Source organism: Ictidomys tridecemlineatus, chromosome 4, assembly GCF_052094955.1.
Source record: "Ictidomys tridecemlineatus isolate mIctTri1 chromosome 4, mIctTri1.hap1, whole genome shotgun sequence".
Taxonomy (NCBI): domain Eukaryota; kingdom Metazoa; phylum Chordata; class Mammalia; order Rodentia; family Sciuridae; genus Ictidomys; species Ictidomys tridecemlineatus.
Genome location: NC_135480.1, coordinates 1,407,523 through 1,429,067, shown reverse-complemented (window position 1 = coordinate 1,429,067; position 21,545 = coordinate 1,407,523). Strand labels below are relative to the sequence as shown.

Genomic DNA, 21,545 nt, shown 5'->3' with positions numbered 1-21,545 from the left:
AAGGTGAGTGTTGATAGAGAGAGCCTGAAAGACAGCAAACAAACACACACGTGCTCAGGAAGTAGTGTGAACACCCTTGATGGGGTGAGCAAGGCACCCAGTGACCCCAGCAGGTACTTAAAGCCCTGGTTCAGGAGGCCCCGCACCTCACTCCTCCCTCTCCACCTGCTCCTCTCACCTCCTCCACCCTCCACCTCCAGAACCATGACCTGCTGTGGCTGCTCAGGGGGCTGTGGCTCCAGCTGTGGGGGCTGTGGCTCCAGCTGCTGCAAGCCCGTGTGCTGCTGCAAGCCCGTGTGCTGCTGTGTGCCAGTCTGTTCCTGCTCCAGCTGTGGCTCCTGTGGGGGCTGCAAGGGGGGCTGTAGCTCCTCTGGGGGCTGCAAGTCCAGTTGCTGTCAATCCAGCTGCTGCAAGCCCTGCTGTTGCCAGTCCAGCTGCTGCAAGCCCTGCTGCTCCCAGGACAGCTGCTGCAAGTCCAGCTGCTGCAAGCCCTGCTGCTGCAAGTCCAGCTGCTGCAAGCCCTGCTGCTCCCAGGACAGCTGCTGCAAGCCCTGCTGCTCCCAGGACAGCTGCTGCAAGTCCAGCTGCTGCCAGGACAGCTGCTGCAAGCCCTGCTGCTGTCAGGACAGCTGCTGCAAGTCCAGCTGCTGCAAGCCCTGCTGCTGCAAGTCCAGCTGCTGCAAGCCCAGCTGCTGCCAGGACAGCTGCTGCAAGCCCTGCTGCTGCCAGTCCAGCTGCTGCAAGCCCTGCTGCTGCAAGTCCAGCTGCTGCCAGGACAGCTGCTGCAAGTCCAGCTGCTGCCAGGACAGCTGCTGCAAGTCCAGCTGCTGCAAGTCCAGCTGCTGCAAGCCCTGCTGCTGCCAGGACAGTTGCTGCAAGCCCTGTTGTTGCCAGTCCAGCTGCTGCAAGCCCTGCTGCTGCCAGGACAGTTGCTGCAAGCCCTGTTGTTGCCAGTCCAGCTGCTGCAAGCCCTGCTGCTCTTCAGGCTGTGGGTCCTCCTGCTGCCAGTCCAGCTGCTGTGTCCCCGTATGCTGCCAGCGCAAGATCTGAAGTTCAGACACGGGCAGTTCCTGCAGCATTGGCTTCCCAGCTGTGACCTGGGGTGCTCCATCGCTGAGTCTCCAGCCACAATCAGGGCCCATCCCCACGTGATGAAGCTGTATTTGATGCCAGCTCCTAAGAAGAGGCTGCCCTAATGTCTGTGGTCTCCCATGGGGTTCTGCTGCCAGTCACACTCATGCAGACCTTGCCTGCTCACCCATTCATGTGACCAGAGCTGCTGCACCCTTTCCCTCTGTCTCTTGAAGCCCCAGGAGCCTTGCCATGATGTTCCCAGTGGAATATGGCTGGAGTAGAGACTTCCTGGGATAGCTCTGCACGCCTCCCGCTGTTTTATTAAATTGAATGTTGCAAACCAATAAACACATCACGCCACCAGCAGAGCCCGTGTCCTGCTGACTCTGTCATTCCTCACCATCCGTCTTCTGGCTGGTGCTTCCTAATTCCTGTTGGAGATGAGACTCCAAGGGACTGAGGTGCTGCTCGCTGAAGGTGCTGATCCCCCTCTGGGTCGGACCAGAGACCTCTCCTGCCTCAGGTCTCCTTCAAGCTCACTCCTCCCTCCCTGGGGACTCCTCTCTGCCCATGCCATAAGCCATTGGCCCAGTGGAGACAGCGCTGTCTTGGGGTTAGGTCAACAGAGGCCCCAGAGTCAGCTGCTGGGCACACGGTTCACACTGTCCCTCTCCCTGGTCCAGGCTCTGTCACCTGCCCTCAGGAAGCTTTTGCAAATGACTTGCGAGACTTCCTTGGTTAATATCTAAACACCCTGTAGGTGAGCGCATTCCCTGGCCTGCCAACACCTCACTGCTCTTCTCTTCCTCCAGATGTCGCTGGTGGGGATCCTAAGCCTCGGTCAGCATGGCGGAGGCCGAGAACGACCTACACCGGCATTCCTCACCAGGGGGTGGCTGTGCACCCAGCCTGCCACCCGGCAGGGTTCAGGGGAAGACCTGTGAGGTCTCCCTGCCACCCTCAGGCCTGAACACACTCCTTCAAAATGCCCAAGAGGCCATAGTGGTGCAGATGGGTGATCTCAAGTCCCTGGAAGCAGGTGACTTACTGGCAGAAGATGTCTTCAGCACAGAAAAGGACAAAAATAAGAATCCTCAGTGTTTGGGGAACCACATGGGTGGTGGCAGAGTTGGTATTTTTTTGCTCCGAGACCATGTGAGTGTTTGATGGGAAAATAAAATGCATGATTTTGTAAAGGGAAATAGAGTTTTTGGTGTAGGGTTGATGAGGTGAAGAAAAACTTGGATTTTTAAGTTAGACATATCATGGTGGTCACGTATTTTCTTTAGAGAGTTTTTTCTTAACTCCCATGAAAGATCTAGACATAATGGCCTACCTAGCAGCAATAGTCACTCCAAGCACCAAGACACTGTCTTTAAGTGGATTACTTGTACCTAAACCAAACGGGGTTCTCTGGAGAAACGGGCTGGAAGTGCACACAATATGTCTGGGTCACCTCCCTACTCTAGGAAGCGAGGAAGCTCACAGACCAACGAGGTCACGTCGGCAGAATGCACGGGTCAAACTTGGACCCTCCCAGACAGACGTGGGCCAGGACGTGCGTCGATTTTTAAAATGAACTAAACACATCAGATATTTTCAGACCTGTGAGGACATAATAATACACAAGTAGTGATATCGATAATGTGCAAAACCCAAACTTTACCATTTTGCCGTTAGAGGGTGCTGGGAGTCCGTTTGTTATTTTGAACAAGAATCAGTACCAGAAAAGAATCAGCATTTATCTGATCTTTGATACACCAACTCTGCTTCATGATAACCAGAAATGAGAGGAAGTGTTCCCGTTTATAGAGGAAGAAGAGATCATGGAATCAGAAACTCACCATTTTGAACCTTTAATGTAATATCGAGTCTAACAAATTTACTGAATGAAGCCAAATCAGTGCTTAGGGGAAATTTTATGGCCTTAAACACATCTGCTAGTGTAAAAGAGAGAGGCTTAAGATTACTGAGCTTAAAGACTCACACAGAGTTGGCACCGGCACAACTGATCGGGGCTAGTGACAGGGTCTCCTCTGGCTGGACGGCAGGTGTTAGGGGGGCCCCTCCCTGAGCCCCCTCTAGGTCCAGTGTGGCCACATAAGTCTGGTGGGCCAGAGGGCAGAGGGGTGACAGGCCTGTGGCCGTTTTCCATACCCACTGTGCCTTCTCCATGGTGACCTCTCAGCCTGAGAAAACAGAGCAGAGCCACCAACTGACCCGCAGAGGCAGAGGTGTGGGCGAGAACCAGGGCCGTGCAGTACGAGGTCCCTGAAGTGCAGGGGTGGCTGGTCTGCACAGCAGAAGTGACTGGGGAATGGCCATTACCAAGAGAGCCCTGCACTTCAGTGGCCAGGTGGTGGGTGGGAGGGATCGAGGAGGTGAGACGCCCTGGGGCGCGAATCTCTGGGGCAAGAGCTCAGAAAACACGATGCTACTTGTGGGTTGGCGGCTGTGACCAGTTAGTGGTGTAAGAGGTTCCTGACAAGGACGGGCTGCCTTGTGAGTAGGAGGAAAAGGCACACAAAGCACTCAGAAGTTGGAGAGCTGCAGATTCTCAGCTGGAAGCCAACGGCACTCACCAGACTTTAAGGGACAGCAAAAGACAACCAAACCCACTTTAGAATGGACTCACTTAAGCATCCATTCGGTTGAGGCTGCACAGGGACCACCCACACTTGCAGACCAAGTGACACCTGGTGACGCCTCCCTCCTGGCATAGGGCAGAAGGGGCTGCCAGGGACCCAGGACCTGGCCTGGGACCCACTCCCAGGTCTGCTTGGCGCTCTCTTCTGGTTGGTAAGTCGCGCTGCATGAGGGGGAGACTTCTCCAGGGAAGACAGGCAGGGCCCATAGACCCACAGATAAGGGACAGCCCATGAGCAGAGCCACCAGCACCAGAGAGACCAGATGCCACCTGTCCAGAGGGCAAGGCCTGTCCAGCCAAGACTGCAGGGCAGGCAGGGGACAGGCAGCTAACCAAGCAAACCAAAACCTTGAAAGCAAGTTGAATCCCATCCTGTTATTAGCAAGATTTAGGATATACGTTACTTTATGTGAAACCAACCCAGAAAATCAAGTAATTTCTCTGAAACACTCATAACTGCCCCACAGCCACTCTCAAGTCCTCCATCCACAGCCGCCCCCACGTCCTCCGTCCAGAGCTGCCCTCATGTCCGCTGCTCTCACGGACGATCTCACTGCATAAAGTTCGCCTGTGCGATGGCAGGGGCCACCTGCCCTCCTTGTCCCCTCTCTTGGCTCACCCTGGGGGCCCTTGTCTATCTCCATGGCTGTTCTCCAGGCCAAACCCCAGAGGTGCTGGCCGTGGCTCTCCAGCTCCCGGCCATTGTGCTCAGCACCCGTGGGTCTTTGAAGCCGTGCATATGGGTGTGAGAGTGATTTGCTTTTAGTTTGCATTGTAGCAGGACCAGGGCAGCATTTTATCTAGGAGAGTGGGATCCTCAAAACACGGAAGGGGGGTGTGGGTCTCTGTGCCTGTGTGGAGTGGGTCTCTGTGAATGGATCTTGCTGTCCAGCGGACAAGCTGTCAGCTGGGGCACTATTTTAGAAGTGGCCAGCTTGTTTGTGAATGTTTACAAGAAAATGGCTCTTCTTCCCCTGGGCTGGTCTCCCCTGGACTGGTCTCCCCCTGGACTGGTCTCCCCCAGGCTGGTCTCCCCCTCGGGAGACTTGGGTCACGAGCGTGGATGACCAGATCCTCTGTGTCTGCGAGTAGCCCAGCTGGTGGAGGAGCAGGTCCTAGGGGAGAATCTTGCCGTCTCTGCTCCAGGGCAGGACAGACATCCTCCCAAAGCCAGCAGTGGATTCCAGCTCGGGCCCCTGGCATCCTTCCTGTGCTGCCCATGGCCCCGACTCTGCCCCTTTGCTGGATTCTCCATCCCAGGCTCCAAGCACCCGGGAGCACCAGGTCAGCCTCCCCTCCCCCTCACAGCCTCACCTGTGGGTCTGGCTCCAGGACTTCCTGCTCGAGGCCCCGGTGAACCCAGCACTGCTGGCCTCCCTGCCCTGTCCCTGGAACCTGCCCTCCCGCCTCACTCAGGGCTTCACAGAGCTCCTTCCTCCCAGTGCTCAGGCCTCTGTTGCCCCCTCACCCGGCTCTGTCACCCTCTGCGTCCAGTCCAGAGGCAAAGCCGCAGGCTCCCCTGGAATGGCGCAGGACCCGATTTTCCAGCTGCCTAACTGGTGATTTTCCCAGTCACCACCGTCTCTGCCAGGCCTCACCTCCAGGGCTCGGCCTGCACTTACTCTTCCAGGAGCTCCTGAGAGTGAGCCCTCGGCAGCATGAGCCCAGGGCTGTGCCGCGTCTCTTCCCGCCCCCTCTCCCGCCCTGTCTCTGAGTCGCTTTTTGCCGTGGGTGGTCGCAGACCCCCATGTGGCGGTGAGAAAGCACCCAGGAGACCCCAGGAGCCCCTCCCAGGTTTCCCCACAGTAGCATCCCAAGGTCAGTAGGGCCACGTCACAGCCCAGACGCTGACATGGCACAGGGGGACATGGGACACTGCCACCCAAGGAGCAGGCAACCCTGAGAAGGCTCCTCCGTTCCCAGCACACCCCCACCCCCGCAGTCCCACACCTGTCCTCCCTGGACCCTGGCTCACTTCGGGCTCCTGGGGAATGCTGTGCCCCCCTGGGACCTCCCAGGGCCTCCCTAGTCATCTCCTTGCTGAGGAGGGCTCCAGGGACCACAGTTTGAAGGACACGGGTGGTGCCCAGGTCTGGCTGGCATGAACGTTCATGGACAGGTTTTGTGTGAGTAAGAGCTCTTGCTCTTGGGATAAATGTGTGGGACAGAGACGGCTGGCTTGTCGTGGGATTGCTTGGCCCTTCCCTCCCTCCCTCCCTCCCTCCCTCCCTCCTTCCCTCCCTCCCTCCTTCCTTCCTTCTCTCCCTCCCTCCCTCCCTCCCTCCTTCCTTCCTTCCTTCCCTCCCTCCCTCCCTCCCTCCTTCCCTCCCTCCCTCCCTCCCTCCCTCCCTCCCTCCTTCCTTCCTTCCTTCCTTCCTTCCTTCCTTCCTTCTCTCCCTCCCTCCCTCCCTCCCTCCTTCCTTCCTTCCCTCCCTCCCTCCCTTCCTTCCTTCCTTCCTTCCTTCCTTCCTTTCTTTCTCATTGCCAAGTTCTTTCCCAAAGCGGCCGCACTCTGCCATTTTGTAGTTCCACGCACAACGCATTAGCGAGGCCCCCCTGGCTCTCCCGGGCACCCAGGCAGGCTGCCGCTGTGTGTCCAGCAGGGACCCTGGTGTCAGTGGTCCTACGTGTGTCTCCTGGCCGCTGTGTCCTCTCCAGGGTGGGCCCCCAGGCTTTGCCGTGTTCTGATTGGATTGTTCCTGCGTCTTGCTGATGAGTTCCTGAGTTCTTTCTGTATTCCAGACACCAGCCCGTCGTCGGCGTCACCAGGGCCGTCTCTGCACGTGCTGGTCACCGGCAGGTTCTTTCACAGCATCACGGATCCCCTCTCTAGAGCTTCTCTTCTCCTCGGCCTTGAACCTGAGTGACACCAGACCCTGAGCCGGGCCTCTCCTGACGCCCACGCAGCATAGAGCTGTGGCCACTTGGGGGTTGTGGGGTGATTTGTTTCTGCAGTGACACCCAGGCCACCCTGTCACACCGAGCGTTGACAGGCTGGCATCTCCACGTGGGGGAGGAGAAGGTTCTCCGGGGGCCTCCAGGACCCAGAACCAGTAGGAGAGCTACAGACAGAGAGTGAGTGGAGAGAGCAAGTGGGCAGCTTGGAGGATGGTGAGCGAGCAGAGCTGGCAGGCAGGAGAGAGCCACAGGCAGCCAGGGGAGAGGCAGGCGGAAAATAGGGGGCTGTGGATGGTGCCCGTGTCACAGGTAACAGAGACAAATGGATGACAGACAGCTGGAGAGCTAGAGCTAGATGATGGGTGGAGGGCAGAGGATAGAGAGGTCGGTAGGTAGCAGATGCAGTCACGTTGACGCGTATCACTGGATTAAGGATTTAAATATGGATAACAAAACTTTTATGGGCCCTGGGAAGTATTTCCTGTTCCAGATAGTCTGATTATAAAGGGAAAGATTGATGAATTGATAAATCAAAACAAAAAATTCAAGAACTTTTGTTCAACAAAGGAAACCTCTAAGAATATGAAGATGGGGTTGGGGCTGGGGCTCAGCGGTAGAGCACTCGCCTGGCACGTGGGGGGCACTGGGCTCAATCCTCAGCACCACAAAGAAGAAAATAAAAATAAAGGTATTGTGTCCACCTACAACTGAAAATATGTTTAAAAAAAAAAAAAGAATATGAAGGCAGCTCAAACCTGGGACACTTGTGGCATAAAGAGCCAGAGACACCTCAGCACTGGGGACCAGGAGGAGCACACAAAGAGGCGTGGAAGCAGCTGCCTGGAGCACCGGCCGGCAGATCCAGGCAGGAGGCTCAGAGGAGAGGCTGAGCCCCAGTGCTGGGGTCCCAGGGCTGGGTCCCTGGCCACCCACTGCACACCTCCACTGGCTCCTCCATCCTGCTCTGAGCTGCCTGGGTTGGGGTGGCTTTTGGAGTGTGTCTAGAGGACACTGGCATTGGAGACCCCAGTTCCACTCCTGAGAGAGGGGGGCTCCCTCCTTCCCTGTCCGTGCTCATTCTCCCTCTGTTAAGTGTAAACCTGCATCTTCTAGATAAACAGTCGCCCTCCCGGGAGCTCATTGTGATTCTGTCTCTGTATTATTAGAAAAACAAATGGTGTCTACCTAGGAACACCCCATGCCTTCTCCCCCACCAGCGTGGGGGGCTCGGCCTCCACAACAAAGTGCCCCAGACCCCGAGGCTCTAGGAAGAAGTGGAAGCCTAAAGTCCAGGCAGCTCCTGGGCGTCTGCTTGGCGCCTCCCGTGGGTTCAGGCGTCCGTCCTCCGTGCGTCTCCAGGTCCTGTTTCCTCCATCGGGGCATCAGCCCTTGGGACTGGGCCCAAGAGTGGGCCCCACCCTGCTCCCTGGCACCCACATCTCACCTGTGAAGAGACCCACACTCAGGTGCGGTAGGACCTCAACTTCACGTGTCTGGGGAGTGGCCTCTTCCCCAGTCTTACCTTCACCAAACCCACAGAGCTCCCTGCAGACGGGCCAGCAGTGCTGTCCAGCCTGCCTGCACCCAGCCTCCTCCCTGACCCTCCCCATGGGCTTGTTCTCTCTGCCTGGCAGCGCCCAGTGCCCGGCGCCACCCACCAGGGCTAGGCCACAGGCGGGTCTCCTGGGTTCTGGAGGCTGGAAGCTGAACGTCAGGGCTGAGGGGCTGGACTCCAGATGGGCCTCTCCGGGGCATCACCGCACCAGGTCCTCAGGTGCCCCGTGTCTCTGCTCCGACGGGGACAGCAGTCCTGCGGGCCTGGGCCCTGCCTTGAGTCCCCACTGGCTTTCCTCACCTTCGAGGGCCCGTCTCGGGGTGAAGGCTTCAACATGAACTTTCAGAGGCTCACCACGTCTGGATCACAGACCTGGCCTCCTCACCCGCCTCGTGCCTCTGTCCCGCGTGTGGCTCGTGCCCCAGCCTCTCTCCTCTGGCCTCCCGCACCCTCCCCCAGGTCCGGCCCACACAGCCCTTCTCAGGAGCCATCGCTGACCCCCCTAGAGTGTCAGCGGCTTCAGGGCCAGATGTAGCCTCAGGGCCTTGAGTCCACAGCAGCTGCACCCTGCAAACCACAAGCAACGGAGCCTAGAACAAGGTGTGAGTCTGGAGGAGTCAGGGCCAGCACAGCCAGAGAGCTCAGAGGGCTTTCATGGCCTTGCTGGTTGGGGCAGGGCAGCCCAGGAGGAGCAGGGTCCCAGAGCAGCTCCTGGGGACAGCCCCTCAATCACCGTGGCTCCCGGGGAGGCCTGCAGAGGAGGTGGACTGCAGGCCTGGGCGCAGCCCCGGTCGGCCACCGCAGAGCAGGGCTGTGGGGACAGGCCCTCCGAGAGCCAACGGGACAGTGCAGAGCAGGGAGAACCCACACGTGGGACTGGAAGGCCTTCTCTGGGCCTGCGTGTTGGCAGCTAAGACTGATCAGACTCCACGCGTGACTCTCCTGCCAGGAGCACTACAACGCTGAATTAAAAAGTGATTGTTCCCAAGTCCCCGAGCAGTCGGAGGCAAGGGGTCCCAGGGCCCCCAGCCCAGGAAGCACAGAACACACGTGGGCGGGAAGCAGCCTTCGCCTGGGACACAGGGAACCCTGGAATCGGCCTGGGTGGGGTGGTGGGGAAGTCACCGGGCCGGCTGGTGCTGCTCCCTTGGTGGGCCGAGAAGCTGGCATTGAAAGTTCAGTAACGCCAGCCGGGCTTGGTGAGGCCCTGGTGCACGGAGAGGGAACCACGTCCCCTCTAGAGAAACCTGCTCTGTGACAGGATGGAACTCCAAGGTCGTGAGTCCACACTGACAAATCAAAACACACACACACACACACACACACATGCACACGCACATACGCATGCACACACACGAACACGCACGCACACACACACGCACACACGCACATGTACGCACACACGCACACGCGCACACACATACACACGCACACACGCGAACACGCACGCACACACACGCACACACGCACATGTACGCACACGCACGCGCACACACATACACACGCACACACGCGAACACGCACGCACACACACACGCACACACGCACATGTACGCACACGCACGCACACCCACACACGCACACACGCATGCACACACACGCACACGCACATACGCACGCACACACGCGCACAAACATGCACACACACGCACACGCACACACGCACACGCACACGCACACGCACATGTACACACACACGAACACACAGATGGTGAGAGCAGCAGAGGCCACAGACAGGAGAACCAGCCGGACAAAGGCTCCAGTACTGGGATCATCAGGCCCAGAAGGCAAAACGTGCCTCTTGAGATGGGAAGAAACGGAGCAGGAGGACACAGACCACCAAGCACATGAAGGAGAAATGCAGACTTTCTCCCCCGGAAAGCCACGGACATGTTCAGGCCAGGTGGAAGAGAACGGGTGGATGTTAATGAACAGCTGTGGACAAATCACCCATGATTCAGAGTTCACACAGACCCTGGGACCCGACTGGCCTGAGGAGCTGCCGAGGCTGATGCAGAGCAGGCCTGGGCACCTCATCTCCCTCGCAGGGGGTGCTGGGGGTGGCCAGGCACACGTGGGAGACATCCCATCACGGAAGGCGCCAGTACTCTGATCAATGAGCCCTCGGCAAGGTACATCCAAAAGCCCACCCTGGCTCAGGATAATAACATGAGGATCGGTCCTCCCTGGTGCTGGCCACTGCGCCGTGCACCCAGACACGGCAGTGAGGGAAACCCGCAGAGCATCACAGGGCCCCGTCCAGAGGGTGACAGAAGGCAGGCAGTGGATCATGAGATCACAGAGTCCTCTGAAGAGAGGAAGCCCCGAGGGAAAGGGGGAAGGGGGGAAGGGTGGGAAGGGCCGCTGCGGGGAGGCTGACCCGGGGAGGGGAAGTGGGGAGCCAGGAGCCGGGGGCGGGATGTGCCCCACACCTCTCTTGGCTACTAGACAGCAGGAGGTCACAGGAGGTTCCGCCACACAGAGGTTACCTGCTCTGGGCGTGGACAGCCTGGCACCCAGTGAGTGGAGTGGAACTTTCAGAGCCCCCGTGGGACGACTGTGTCACTACCCACTGTTAAAACTAGTCTCAATAAATTCACAGAAAGAATATCCCTGGGTTCTATTCTCCAGGTGCGCCATGACCTTTGAAAACCAGTGACGTAGACATAACTGAAAGGCCCCACGTTCATGGAAAGTCGCGAGCACACGGATACGAGACGGGAACGTCAACAGTGGCAGTCGGACCATGTTTAGAACAGATTCTGTATCTAAACCAGAGTCATGTGGGAAGCAGACGTCATTGGAGGGAACTTCAGAGCCTGGGATGTCACGTGAGGCTAGGGGTGGCAGCTGCAGACCCCGCTACTCCTGGAGGCTGAGGCAGGAGGCTGGAGCCCAGGAGTCGGAGCCCAAGAGGCCACAGAGCCAGACCCTTCTCCACCAACCAACCAGGGAACTGAAGACAAAGGGAAAGGGGGTGGGCCGGACGTGGACAGCAGGCACCTGGCCCACCTCGTCCTTCAGGGGCCGCGGCTCAGAGTCCAGGCCCAGCCCTGGGGAAGGGTGCTGAGTGGGGGGCCACTCCAGGAAGGCCCGGGTGTGCACCTGGCTCCGAGGCCACCGTGGGCACTGAAGACCCTGAGAGGCAAGGTGACCGCATCCTTGAGGCCTGTGTCCTGCTGGTGAGGCCCCTCCTCTGTGTCAGGGCCCCTGGGGCTGCCCTCAGGTGGACCACCGTGTGGCCTGCTATGGTCAGGAACTGAGGGGACTCTCTCTCTGACCTCACACGCTCTTCTGACACCAGAGCAGGCGGCTCTCCCTCGCAGCCAGCGCTGCCCTGCAACTCATTAGTCCACCCGAGGTCGCCCACCCCTCGGTGACGGCCCCACTGAGATGCCAGCTGCCACCCCCCTACTCCTGACAGACGGGCTGGGGACAGGGACTCCCACTGGGGTTCAGTAACGTTTGGAAGGCCCTGGAACTTACTATAAAGGTGGTCACAAGGGGCACAGATGGTGGCAGATGAAGAGGCCCACAGGGGGGATCCGGAGGCGTCCCCAGCCCAGGGCTGTCCTGTGGAGCTGGGCGCGAGCCCCTGCTGGCCGAGGAAGTGTCCGCAGACACCAGGCTCACCCAGTGCCCGACACCAGGGTTTTCACAGAGTTCTGAGCTCCAGTCTCCGGCTTTGGGGGGTGGAGGTGGTGGGTGGGGCTGAGACGCCCCGGGCCCTGGTCCTTCTGGGTCACCCCACACCACCCTCCCCAGTTGCTCTTAGTGTGACAGAGGGCTTGCTGGGAGAGACAGAGACCCTGGGCGTTGGGAGCTCTGGGTGGGGGCCTTCTGGGCCTGTCTCTGGGCACAGTGACCATTGCAGGGAGGACACGGGCTTTCAGCCGTGCGGGGCGGGTCCAGGCTGGTGGCCTGAGCGGGGCTTCCCTTGGAGTTGCGGGAGTGGCGGGTCTCCAGCCTGCACCCCTCTCCCCCCTGCCTCCTGGCCGGGTTCCTGTCCCTTCCCAGCACCTGTGGGTCCCACCAGCCTCCCGGGTCTGCGCCAAGCTTGGCTTTCCTCCAAGAGATGGGCCATGGCCTCTGCAGGAGAAGGATGTGTGGGGGAAGCAGTGGGAACCAGAGGCCCAGGGAAGGACTCTAGAGACCAGGCCGTCCTGCTGACCCACTCACTTCTCCTTTAAAAAGCCAGTGACCTGCGGCCCTGCCTGGCTTAAACCAGCAGGATATGTCGCCAGCAAACTGCCATCTGTAGGAGAAAGCAGGCCCCCGATAACGCCCAGGAACCCAAGTCACCCTGAAGGGGGAGAACGCTGCGGACCTTGCACGGAGCAGATCCTGGAGCAAGGGGAGATGAGGACGATTTCTCCCAATCAGAGACTAAGAATTTATGGTCAAGAATTCCTTGAGAACCAGTCGGCAAAAAAGTGTCATGTCATCCCACTGTCAGTCAAGTCGAGGGTGGACATAGGCAGGACTCCGGAAACTTCTCTGGGACCTCAGTAAAACTGCAGAGCAGGAGAGGCTTGCTGTCCTGTCCTCCCTGAGAGGACCCACTCCCTGCCTTGAGAGTGTCCTCTCCCCCTTTTCCTGTCCGTCAACAACTCCTTCCTGTGACTCTGAGTGACACGTCTGAAATCCTTCTGAACTGATTGCAAGCATCGGGGCTTGGAGGGGGGCTTCACACTGCCTCAGTTTCTCAGAAGACCCCAACCCTCTAGCAGATGTCTTCGCATGCCCAGGGCTCCTGCGGCATGAACTCCCAGGGGTGGGAGGAGGAAGCAGTCTCCCCAGCCCCAGTGCTGAGCCTCCGCCTGGTTGCAGACACCACTGCAGGAAGACTGTGCTCCCCTGGGGAGCGGCAGGCCACAGGCACTGGTGGCACTGCTCTGGGAAGCCAGAACACGGGGTCACCTGACAGCCAGAGGCGCGTAGGGAAAGGAAGTCTCACATCTGACCCTGCATACAGACCTGCAGCCCCCCCCCCCCCCCCCCGCCGAGAGAAGACTCCACAGGCAACCTGTGCAAAGGGTCTCAAGCAAACTCAGGCTACCCTCGCGGGCTGGTGCTCTGGCTCCATCTGCAGAGGGGGCGGCGGAGGTGTGGGCCTGGGGGTGTCCCAACGATGAAGGAAGAGGAAGAGCCAGGCTGGTCACATGCCCTGCAGTGAGGCAGGGAAGCTATGTTTCCTTCCCATGTGAATTCCACAAGGAAATGATGGCATGGGGGAAACCCGCAGACCCCTGCAGAGAACATCAACAGAGCCAAGGGGGCTCATCCCTGCAGACAGCACAAACAGCCTCGGGAAGCAGCCATGTGCCCAGCCTCACCTGACCACTGGCAGGTACTTAAAGCCCTGGCTCAGGAGGCCCCACACCTCACTCCTCCCTCTCCACCTGCTCCTCTCACCTCCTCCACCCTCCACCTCCAGAACCATGACCTGCTGTGGCTGCTCAGGGGGCTGTGGCTCCAGCTGCTGCAAGCCCGTGTGCTGCTGCAAGCCCGTGTGCTGCTGTGTGCCAGCCTGTTCCTGCTCCAGCTGTGGCTCCTGTGGGGGCTGCAAGGGGGGCTGTGGCTCCTGTGGAGGCTGCAAGTCCAGCTGCTGCAAGCCCTGCTGTTGCCAGTCCAGCTGCTGCAAGCCCTGCTGTTGCCAGTCCAGCTGCTGCAAGTCCAGCTGCTGTAAGCCCTGCTGCTGCCAGGACAGCTGCTGCAAGTCCAGCTGCTGCAAGCCCTGTTGCTGCCAGGACAGCTGCTGCAAGTCCAGCTGCTGCAAGCCCTGCTGCTGCCAGGACAGCTGCTGCAAGCCCTGCTGCTGCCAGTCCAGCTGCTGCAAGTCCAGCTGCTGCAAGCCCTGCTGCTGCCAGGACAGCTGCTGCAAGCCCTGTTGCTGTCAGTCCAGCTGCTGCAAGCCCTGCTGCTCCTCAGGCTGTGGGTCCTCCTGCTGCCAGTCCAGCTGCTGTGCCCCTATTTGCTGTCAGTGCAAGATCTGAGGTTCTGGACACAGAACTCCAGTGGCCCCTGCGCACCCTCAGTCTCCAGACAGAGGCAGGAGCTGCACCCCGGGCCCCTGGGGCTCACCCCTGGCTCTTATCTTCCAGTTGTTGGAAGCTGCATCTGCAGACCAAGGAGGACCCAGGTCTCCAGGGAAGAAGGACACCACTAACTGGTGGGCTAGGTCCCTCTTCCAATGCCCAGGGATCATGCCTCTCCCCCCTCACCACGTTCTCCAGCCTCTGAGTCACTGACCCTATGGCCTCTGGCTTCACCTGGACATGCAGCACACATGGGAGTCCCCGCAGCCTGGGCACCCCCAAGCTGTGAGCGCCTTGTCCACTGACAGTGGCCCAGCCCAGGCTGGCTCTGGGCCCTCCCTCTCTGGCCAACTTCTCTGATTCCTCTGTGGAGGCGTGAACTGTACCCTCGATGTCCTGAAATAAAGTCTGTCACCCACTCCGTTTCCATGGTGTTCCTCACTTTATTAACCAATGAAAGCCCCTATCCCCACACCTCGATCCTCCTCCAAGTTCTTCTGCTAGTTCCTATCACCATTCCCCCTTGTGTCCATTGGCTCCTGGAACCAACTGGACCATGTCCACCATGGGGCATGTCAGGGCCAGGGTCAGCAAGACAAGGGCCACATAGCATCTGCTTCCAGGTCTTGGGCCTTCTGTGATCTGGAAACCAAGGCAGCAGGGGGCGTGGGATACTGGTGCCACTGAGCAGCTCTGCCAAGGACCTGGTCATCAGGGCACCCAATTCAAATGACTTCAGCACGGCGAGGAGACCAGGCGCAGGGACAGGCCCAGGGGCGGAGGTCGCCCTGCGATCTGAAGGCTCAGCTGGGCCTCAGCAGGGAGGCTGCCCAGCTGGGACATCTGAGGACAAAAGCTCAGCCTGGGGTGAGGTCCAGGAAGTGAGTTGGAGTCATTCCTGCTCACTTGACCCAAGAGCCGTGGCTATCACCCTGACGTGTGCTGAGAACCAGGTCCCTGGAGGGCCAGAGGCCTGGGGAAGGAGACAGACCTCCAGGAACCCTGCTGAGAGTCAGAAGCCAGCGGGCGTGTCATTCAGCTTTTCACGGATGTGACCAGGGTTCCTGAAAGGGAGGACTGAGAGGAGGAGGAGGGCTGGCTTAGGGCAGAAGAGAGAGGAGGGGCCGCAGGGAGGAGGGGCCCTTCCTCCAGCTCCTCCTGACCCTCCACCGAGGAGGCCAGAGCCTTAGGATCTAGGGCTTCCCAGAGGTCCCACCTCTGGACCCATGAAGCCCTGGGACATCCCAGGCTCAGAGCCTGACACTCCAGCCCTGCCCCAAAGGCCCCACCCATCCCTCAATGAAAGACTCACTCAGGCCCTCTCCAAGAGCCCCCGTCTTTCAGTCCCCGGGTGGCTCAAGTTCCCATCCAAAGGCTCCTCTGAGACCCAAGGCCACTCTTAGCTGTAAGCCCATTTAAAAATCTCAAAGCAAGTGACAGGCTTTCCACAGGAAATGACAGCACAAACACTCTGTTTCCAAAGGGGCGGGGGCCAGAGCCAGGCCGAAACTCAGGGGGGCCACCAGGTCTGCAGCTGCACCACGGGCCCCTGGGGGTGACGTGTGGAGCAGAAGGGCTCGGGCAGCCCCAGCCCTGTGACTGCTTCTGCCACCCCCCTGGCCTTCTCCTGGGCCAGCCCGGCTCACTGCCTGCAGCTCCCTCTGCCAACAGTCCACGTGCCGGCATCTGAAAGTTCCCGGGATGTCCACTGAAGTTCCGGCTTTGCTCTCACAGCCTCACAGGGACTGAGGGACTCCGACCCTGGCACACAGGTCCTGGCCTCCGAGGTCTCCTGCGAGATCTTGGTGGAAGCCTCTGTGAGCCCAGCTGCTGCATTCTCCATGCCTGCAGAGCCAGCACCGGTGAGCCATGCCCAGGCCTGCCGTCACCAGGACTGGGAGCCAGGCCCACCTGGGCCATGGCTGCGGTGACCGTTGTGTGCCCGGATGGCTGAGCATGGTGAAACGAATCCTGGGGAAACAGGTTTCTAGGTGACCCTGTGGGGGCAGGGGCCCCAGAGCTGTCTTCTGAACACAGCCTTCCAAGTGAGTTTTCCCTCGGGCACTCTTGAGCCCGGAGTGGGCAGGGTCTTGCTGACCCCCAGGATGCCCTAAGTCACCTCGACTCTTGCCCGCCTGCAAAGAACTTGATTTCTCTCTAACAGCACTGATCTCGTCAGCAACCACAACTCCTTAGCTCCGATTTTGCTTTTCTGACCAAACTAAGGTTTAAAATTCTTTCTGTTTTTTGCTCATGATCATCACAGTAAACCTGGCTTCCAGCAGGTTCTTACTGCCTGAGATTTCCTCTGCTAGATTAATTAGGTCATTCCCTTCAAACCCAGTATCACGCAACGTCTCAGAACACTGGCAAAATGTAGACAAGTTTTTGCCAAAATGTAATACAGGAGCCTCTGGTCCAGTTCCCGATAGAGTCCTCATTCCCCTCCTGAGCATAGTCTTTACGTCTACATTCTATTGGCTTTCTTCCAAAACGATGCCAAGGTTGTCCCTTAAGCTCTGCCTACAACATTCTAGGACTTGTCTAGCCTGCATTTCCAAACTTTTCCAAACTCCTCACGTGAAATAGTCCCAAAGACTTCTGAACCATGTGGGCAGAACGACCCCATTCCTGCTATCACGTTTCTGTGTTAGTCAGCTTTCAGTGCTGTGACCAAATACCCAACACAAACAACTTAGAGAAGAAAAGGTTTTGTTTGGGGCTCACGGTTTTAGAGGAGTCCGTCCCTGGTCGGCTGGCGTCAAGACAGAAAAGTCACGGCAGCCAGGAAACGGAGAGAGAGGTGGGGGGAGGAGCCAGAGAGAAGATGGCCCTCCAGGCACGCCCCAGTGACCTACTTCCTCCAGCTTGGTCCACTCCCAGCTGTCCATTTAGCCGCCAATGGCCACCCACTGGTGAAGACAGAACCCTCATGATCCAGCCACTTCCCCAACCCCACCTCTGCACACAGGAGGCTTTGGGACAGTGCAGACCCAAACCACAGGACCCAGCAGGTAGAAGGACCCAGAGGGGTGGGCAGGAGCTGAGCACAGGTAAGAGGAACTGAGAGTACAGGGTTAGCAGGAGACTCCCACATGCACATGAGCATATCCACGTCACACATTCCGTGTCTGTACACACAGATACATATACACACACACATAGGTACACACACACCATGTATACACATTTATACATGTGCACGCACCCCATACACAAAGTACTCTATACATGCTGCATACATGCCACACACACAGACACTGTCTGTGCACATGCTAGGTATGTATGAATGCTATGTATAAACCTGTTATATACACACATGTATGTATACACACATGAGCACATTGTATGTGCGCACTGCACATGGACAGAGAGATGCACAACTACACACAAACTCCCACATAGAGTCGTGGCTGTTGGTGCAGAGAATCAACCTACACAGACTTGGGAAATGGTCAGCAGTTCCTCTGAGGCTGACCCCTTATCTGCTGCTGGACCTTGAAGTCCACAGACAGGTCAGGTGGAGGAGGTCAAGGAGGTGCCAGCATGAGGCCGAGCCCGAGGATGGCTGGGGCCTGTGTCCACTCCTGTTGCCTCTGACCTTGGTGGCCAGGGTGACCTGCAGAAGCCAGGGCCCTCCTGAGGGAGCCGAATGCACACACCTGGCCCGGCGAGGAGGGCTGGCCAGCCTGCAGCTGCTGTTTCAAGCCAGCAGAGGGGGTCGGTGCGTCAGTGACGGTGTGGGCTGCTGGGGCCCCCACCCTCGCCCTGCCTCCTCCAGGTACCCTCCAGTGAGACTCGTGAGATAGGAGGCTCTGGGTGACGTGGAACAGACTAGCAGAATGGTCTCGGTGAATGACAGTTGGTCCCTTCTGCTTTGGTGCATGGAACCAAGCTGTTAGTGATCCAAAAAAGTTCTGTCCACATCCTCATCACCCAAAGCTGTGAATGTCGCCTTATCTGCAGAGGGGTGCTACCTTATTTGGAAAAGGGTCATTGTTGATGTAAGCTAAGGATCTGGAGATGGGGACATGGCACTGGTCGTCTGGATGGGTCCCACCCATGCACAAGAGAGAGGAAAGAGGGCCATGGAGACAGGAGGTGGCCATGTGGCCAGGCAGGCAGAGACTGCACCACTTGGCTACAAGCGTCCTCCACAATAAAATGCTGAAGCCAGGAGCAGACTTTCCCCCAGAGGCTCCAAAGGAGGGGCCCCTGAGACACCCCGACCTGGGTTCTGTCTCCAGACGCAGAGGAGGAGTTTCCAACGGCCCAAGCCATTCACTACATGGCAACCACGCCAACTTGGCACCTGGGTTTGGAGCCTGCTGTGACACACAGCACAGCCACGTGGCACGTACACACATGCGGAAGGACAGTGGCCCCTCCTGCTTGGACTGTCCGTGCCACCAACTCCTGGGAAGCAGTGACACTTCTGCTTTAGTTGAGCACGAGTGGGTGGTGTCCAGAGTCTCACCAGTGCCCCTTGGGGAGACCCAGGTGGTGAGACTGGGCTTTCTAGCACCTGGTGTCAGATGAGGTTTTGTATTCAGAGCTGTTGGTGCTTTGAAAGGTGCTGGGAGGGGGCGAGTGTGTTTCCTTGCAGAACAGAGGACAAAGAAGGATGAGTCCCACAACTCAAGGCCCGTCCCAGCCCCTGGATCTGCAAACACGCTTCATCAAAACAGTGGACGTGAACTCACCTCGAAAAGGAATCTCTGCAGGTTCGTCAAGTTGTGGGGTTTGAGAGGAGCTCACCTGGACTGAGTGGCCCGAGCCCACCACAGTGTCTACCAGAGGCAGAGGTGGGCATCGCAGGAGGGGCGACGTGGCCAGGGAGGCTTAGATGGAGTGGTGCAGTCCCAGCCAGGGCACTGATCTCAGGAGGAGGAGGAGGAGAGGGTGCACCACCAACCCCCCATCCACCCTGCCTGGAGCCACCAAAGAGAGTCGCCTGCACCTGGGGTTTAGATTACGGCCACCCACGTTTGAGAGGATAAATTTCTCTTATTTAAAATTTCACCCAATTTTTAGTAAACCATTACAGAAAGTATTCAAACATGATGTATACAGCAAGAAATTACGTGTTGGGTGGAGAGTGGCGCAGTATAGAGTGCTTGCCTAGTGTAAGGGAGGCTCTGGGCACTATCCCAGCACCATGGAGGAGGGGGGGAGAAGGAGGAGGGGGAGGAGGAGAAGTAAGGGGAGGAGGGGAAGAAGGAGGAGGGGAGGAAGAGGGGGAGGAGGAGGAGGAGAAGGAGGAGGGAAAGGAGGGAGGAGAAGGAGAAAGAGGAGGAAGGGGAAGGAGGAGGAGGAGGAAGGGAAGGGGAGAGGAGGAGGGGGAGGAAGAGGAGGAGGAAGAGGAGGAAGAAAAAGAGGAGGAGAAAGATGGGGAGGAAGGGGAGGAGGAAGGAGAGGAGGAGAAGGAAGAGGAGGAGGATGGGGAGAAGGGGAGGAGGAGGGGAAGAAGAGAAGGAAGAGGAAGAGGTAGAGGAAAAGGAGGAAGAAGAGGAGGAGGAAGGGGAGGAGGAAAAGGAGGAAGAAGAGAAGGAGGCAGAGGAGGAAGAGGAGGGGGAGAAAGAAGAGGAGAAGGAGAAAAAGAGGAGGCAGAGGAGGAAGAGGAGGAGGAAGAAGAGGAGGAGGGGGAGAAGAGCAGCAAGAAAAGGAGGAGGAGAAGGAGGAGGAAGAAGAGGAGGAGGAGGACAAGGAGAAAGAGGAGGAGGAGGAAGAAGAGGAGGAGGAGGAAGAAGAAGAGGATAAGGAGGAAGAAGATGAGGAGGAGGAAGAAGAGGAGGAGAAGAATAGGAAGAAAAGAAGAAGGAGGAGGAGGAGGAGAAGAAGAGGAGGAAGAGGAGAACAGGAAGAAAAGGAGGAGGAGGATAAGAAAGAGGAGGAACAGGAGGAGGAATAGGAGGAGGAGCAAGAGGAGGAGGAGAAGGAGGAGGAGGAAAAGAGCAGGAAGAAAAATAGGAGGAGAAGAGGAGGAAGAGGAGGAAGAGAAGAAGAGCAGGAAGAAAAGTAGGAGGAGGAGAAGGAAAAGGAGGAGGAGGAAGAGGAGGAGAAGGAGGAAGAGGAGGAGGAGAGCAGGAAGAAAAGTAGGAGAAGGAGGAAGAGGAGGAGGAGAAGGAGGAAGAGGAGAAGGAGGAGGAAGAGGAGGAGGATAAAGAGCAGGAAGAAAAGAAGGAGCAGGAGAAGGAGGAGGAGAAGAAAAGCAGGAAGAAGGAGAAGGAGAAGGAAGAGGAAGCAGAGGAGGAAGAAGAGGAGAAGGAGGAGGAGAAAAAGGAGGAGGAGAAGGAGGAAGAAGAGGAGGAGGAGGAAGAGGAAGAGGAGGAGGATGAGGAAGAGGAGGAGGATGAGGAAGAGGAGGAGGATGAAGAAGAGGAGGATGAAGAAGAGGAGGAGAAGAAGAGCAGGAAGAAAAGGAGGAGGAAGAGGAGGAGGAGGAATAGGAGGAAGAGGAGGAGGAGAAGAGGAGGAGGAGATAGAGGAGTAGGAGGAGGAGGAAGAGGAGTAGGAGAAGGCAGCAGAGGATGAAGAGAGGAGAAGAGCAGGAAGAAAAGGAGGAGGAGGAGGAAGAGGAGGAGGAGAATGAGGAAGAAGAGGAAGAGGAGGAAGAAAAGTAGGAGGAAGAGGAGGAGGAGTAGGAGGAAGAAGAGGAGGAGGAGGAAGAGGAGGAGGAGGAGGAAGAAGTGGAGGAAGAAGTGGAGGAGAAGAAGAGCAGGAAAAAAGGAGGAGGAGGTGGAGGAAGAGGAGGAGGAGGAGGAAGAGGAGGAAAAGGAGGAGAAAGAGGAGGAGGAAGAGGAAGAGGAGGAGGAGAAGGAAGAGGAGGAGGAGGAGGAAGAGGAGGAGAGGGAAGAGGAAGAAGAGGAAGAGGAGGAGGAGGAAGAGGAGGAGAAGGAGGAGAGAAAGAGGAGGAGTAGGAGGAGGAAGAAGAGGAAGAGGAGGAAGAGGAGGAGGAGGATCAAGAGGAGGAGGAGGACAAAGAGGAGGAGGAGAAAGAGGAGGAGGAGGAAGAGGAGGAGGAGGAGAAGAGCAGGAGGAGGAGGAAGAGGAGGAGGAGGAAGAGGAAGAAGAGGAAGAGGAGGAGGAGGAAGAGGAGGAAAAGGAGGAGAAAGAGGAGGAGTAGGAGGAGGAAGAAGAGGAAGAGGAGGAAGAGGAAGAGGAGGAAAAGGAGGAGAAGAAAGAGGAGGAGTAGGAGGAGGAAGAGCAGGAAGAGGAGGAAGAGGAGGAGGAGGATGAAGAGGAGGAGGAGGACAAAGAGGAGGAGGAGAAAGAGGAGGAGGAGGAGGAAGAAGAAGAGGAGGAGGAGGAGAACAGGAAGAAAAGGAGGACA

At 58.0% G+C, this 21,545-nt stretch overlaps 1 protein-coding gene across 1 annotated transcript; it reads left to right on the top strand.

Moving 5' to 3' along the window:
• Positions 1-204: 204 nt before the first annotated feature.
• LOC144377465 (uncharacterized) lies at positions 205-1,430 on the top strand. Its single transcript, XM_078048870.1, has one exon. The coding sequence runs from the start codon at positions 205-207 to the stop codon at positions 1,048-1,050; it is 846 nt and encodes a 281-aa protein (XP_077904996.1). The 3' UTR covers positions 1,051-1,430.
• The last annotated feature ends 20,115 nt before the right edge of the window (positions 1,431-21,545 follow it).

Excerpts from the sequence above, each read along its gene's own strand:
- LOC144377465 (XM_078048870.1), top strand. The coding sequence starts at position 205 with ATGACCTGCTGTGGCTGCTCAGGGGGCTGTGGCTCCAGCTGTGGGGGC.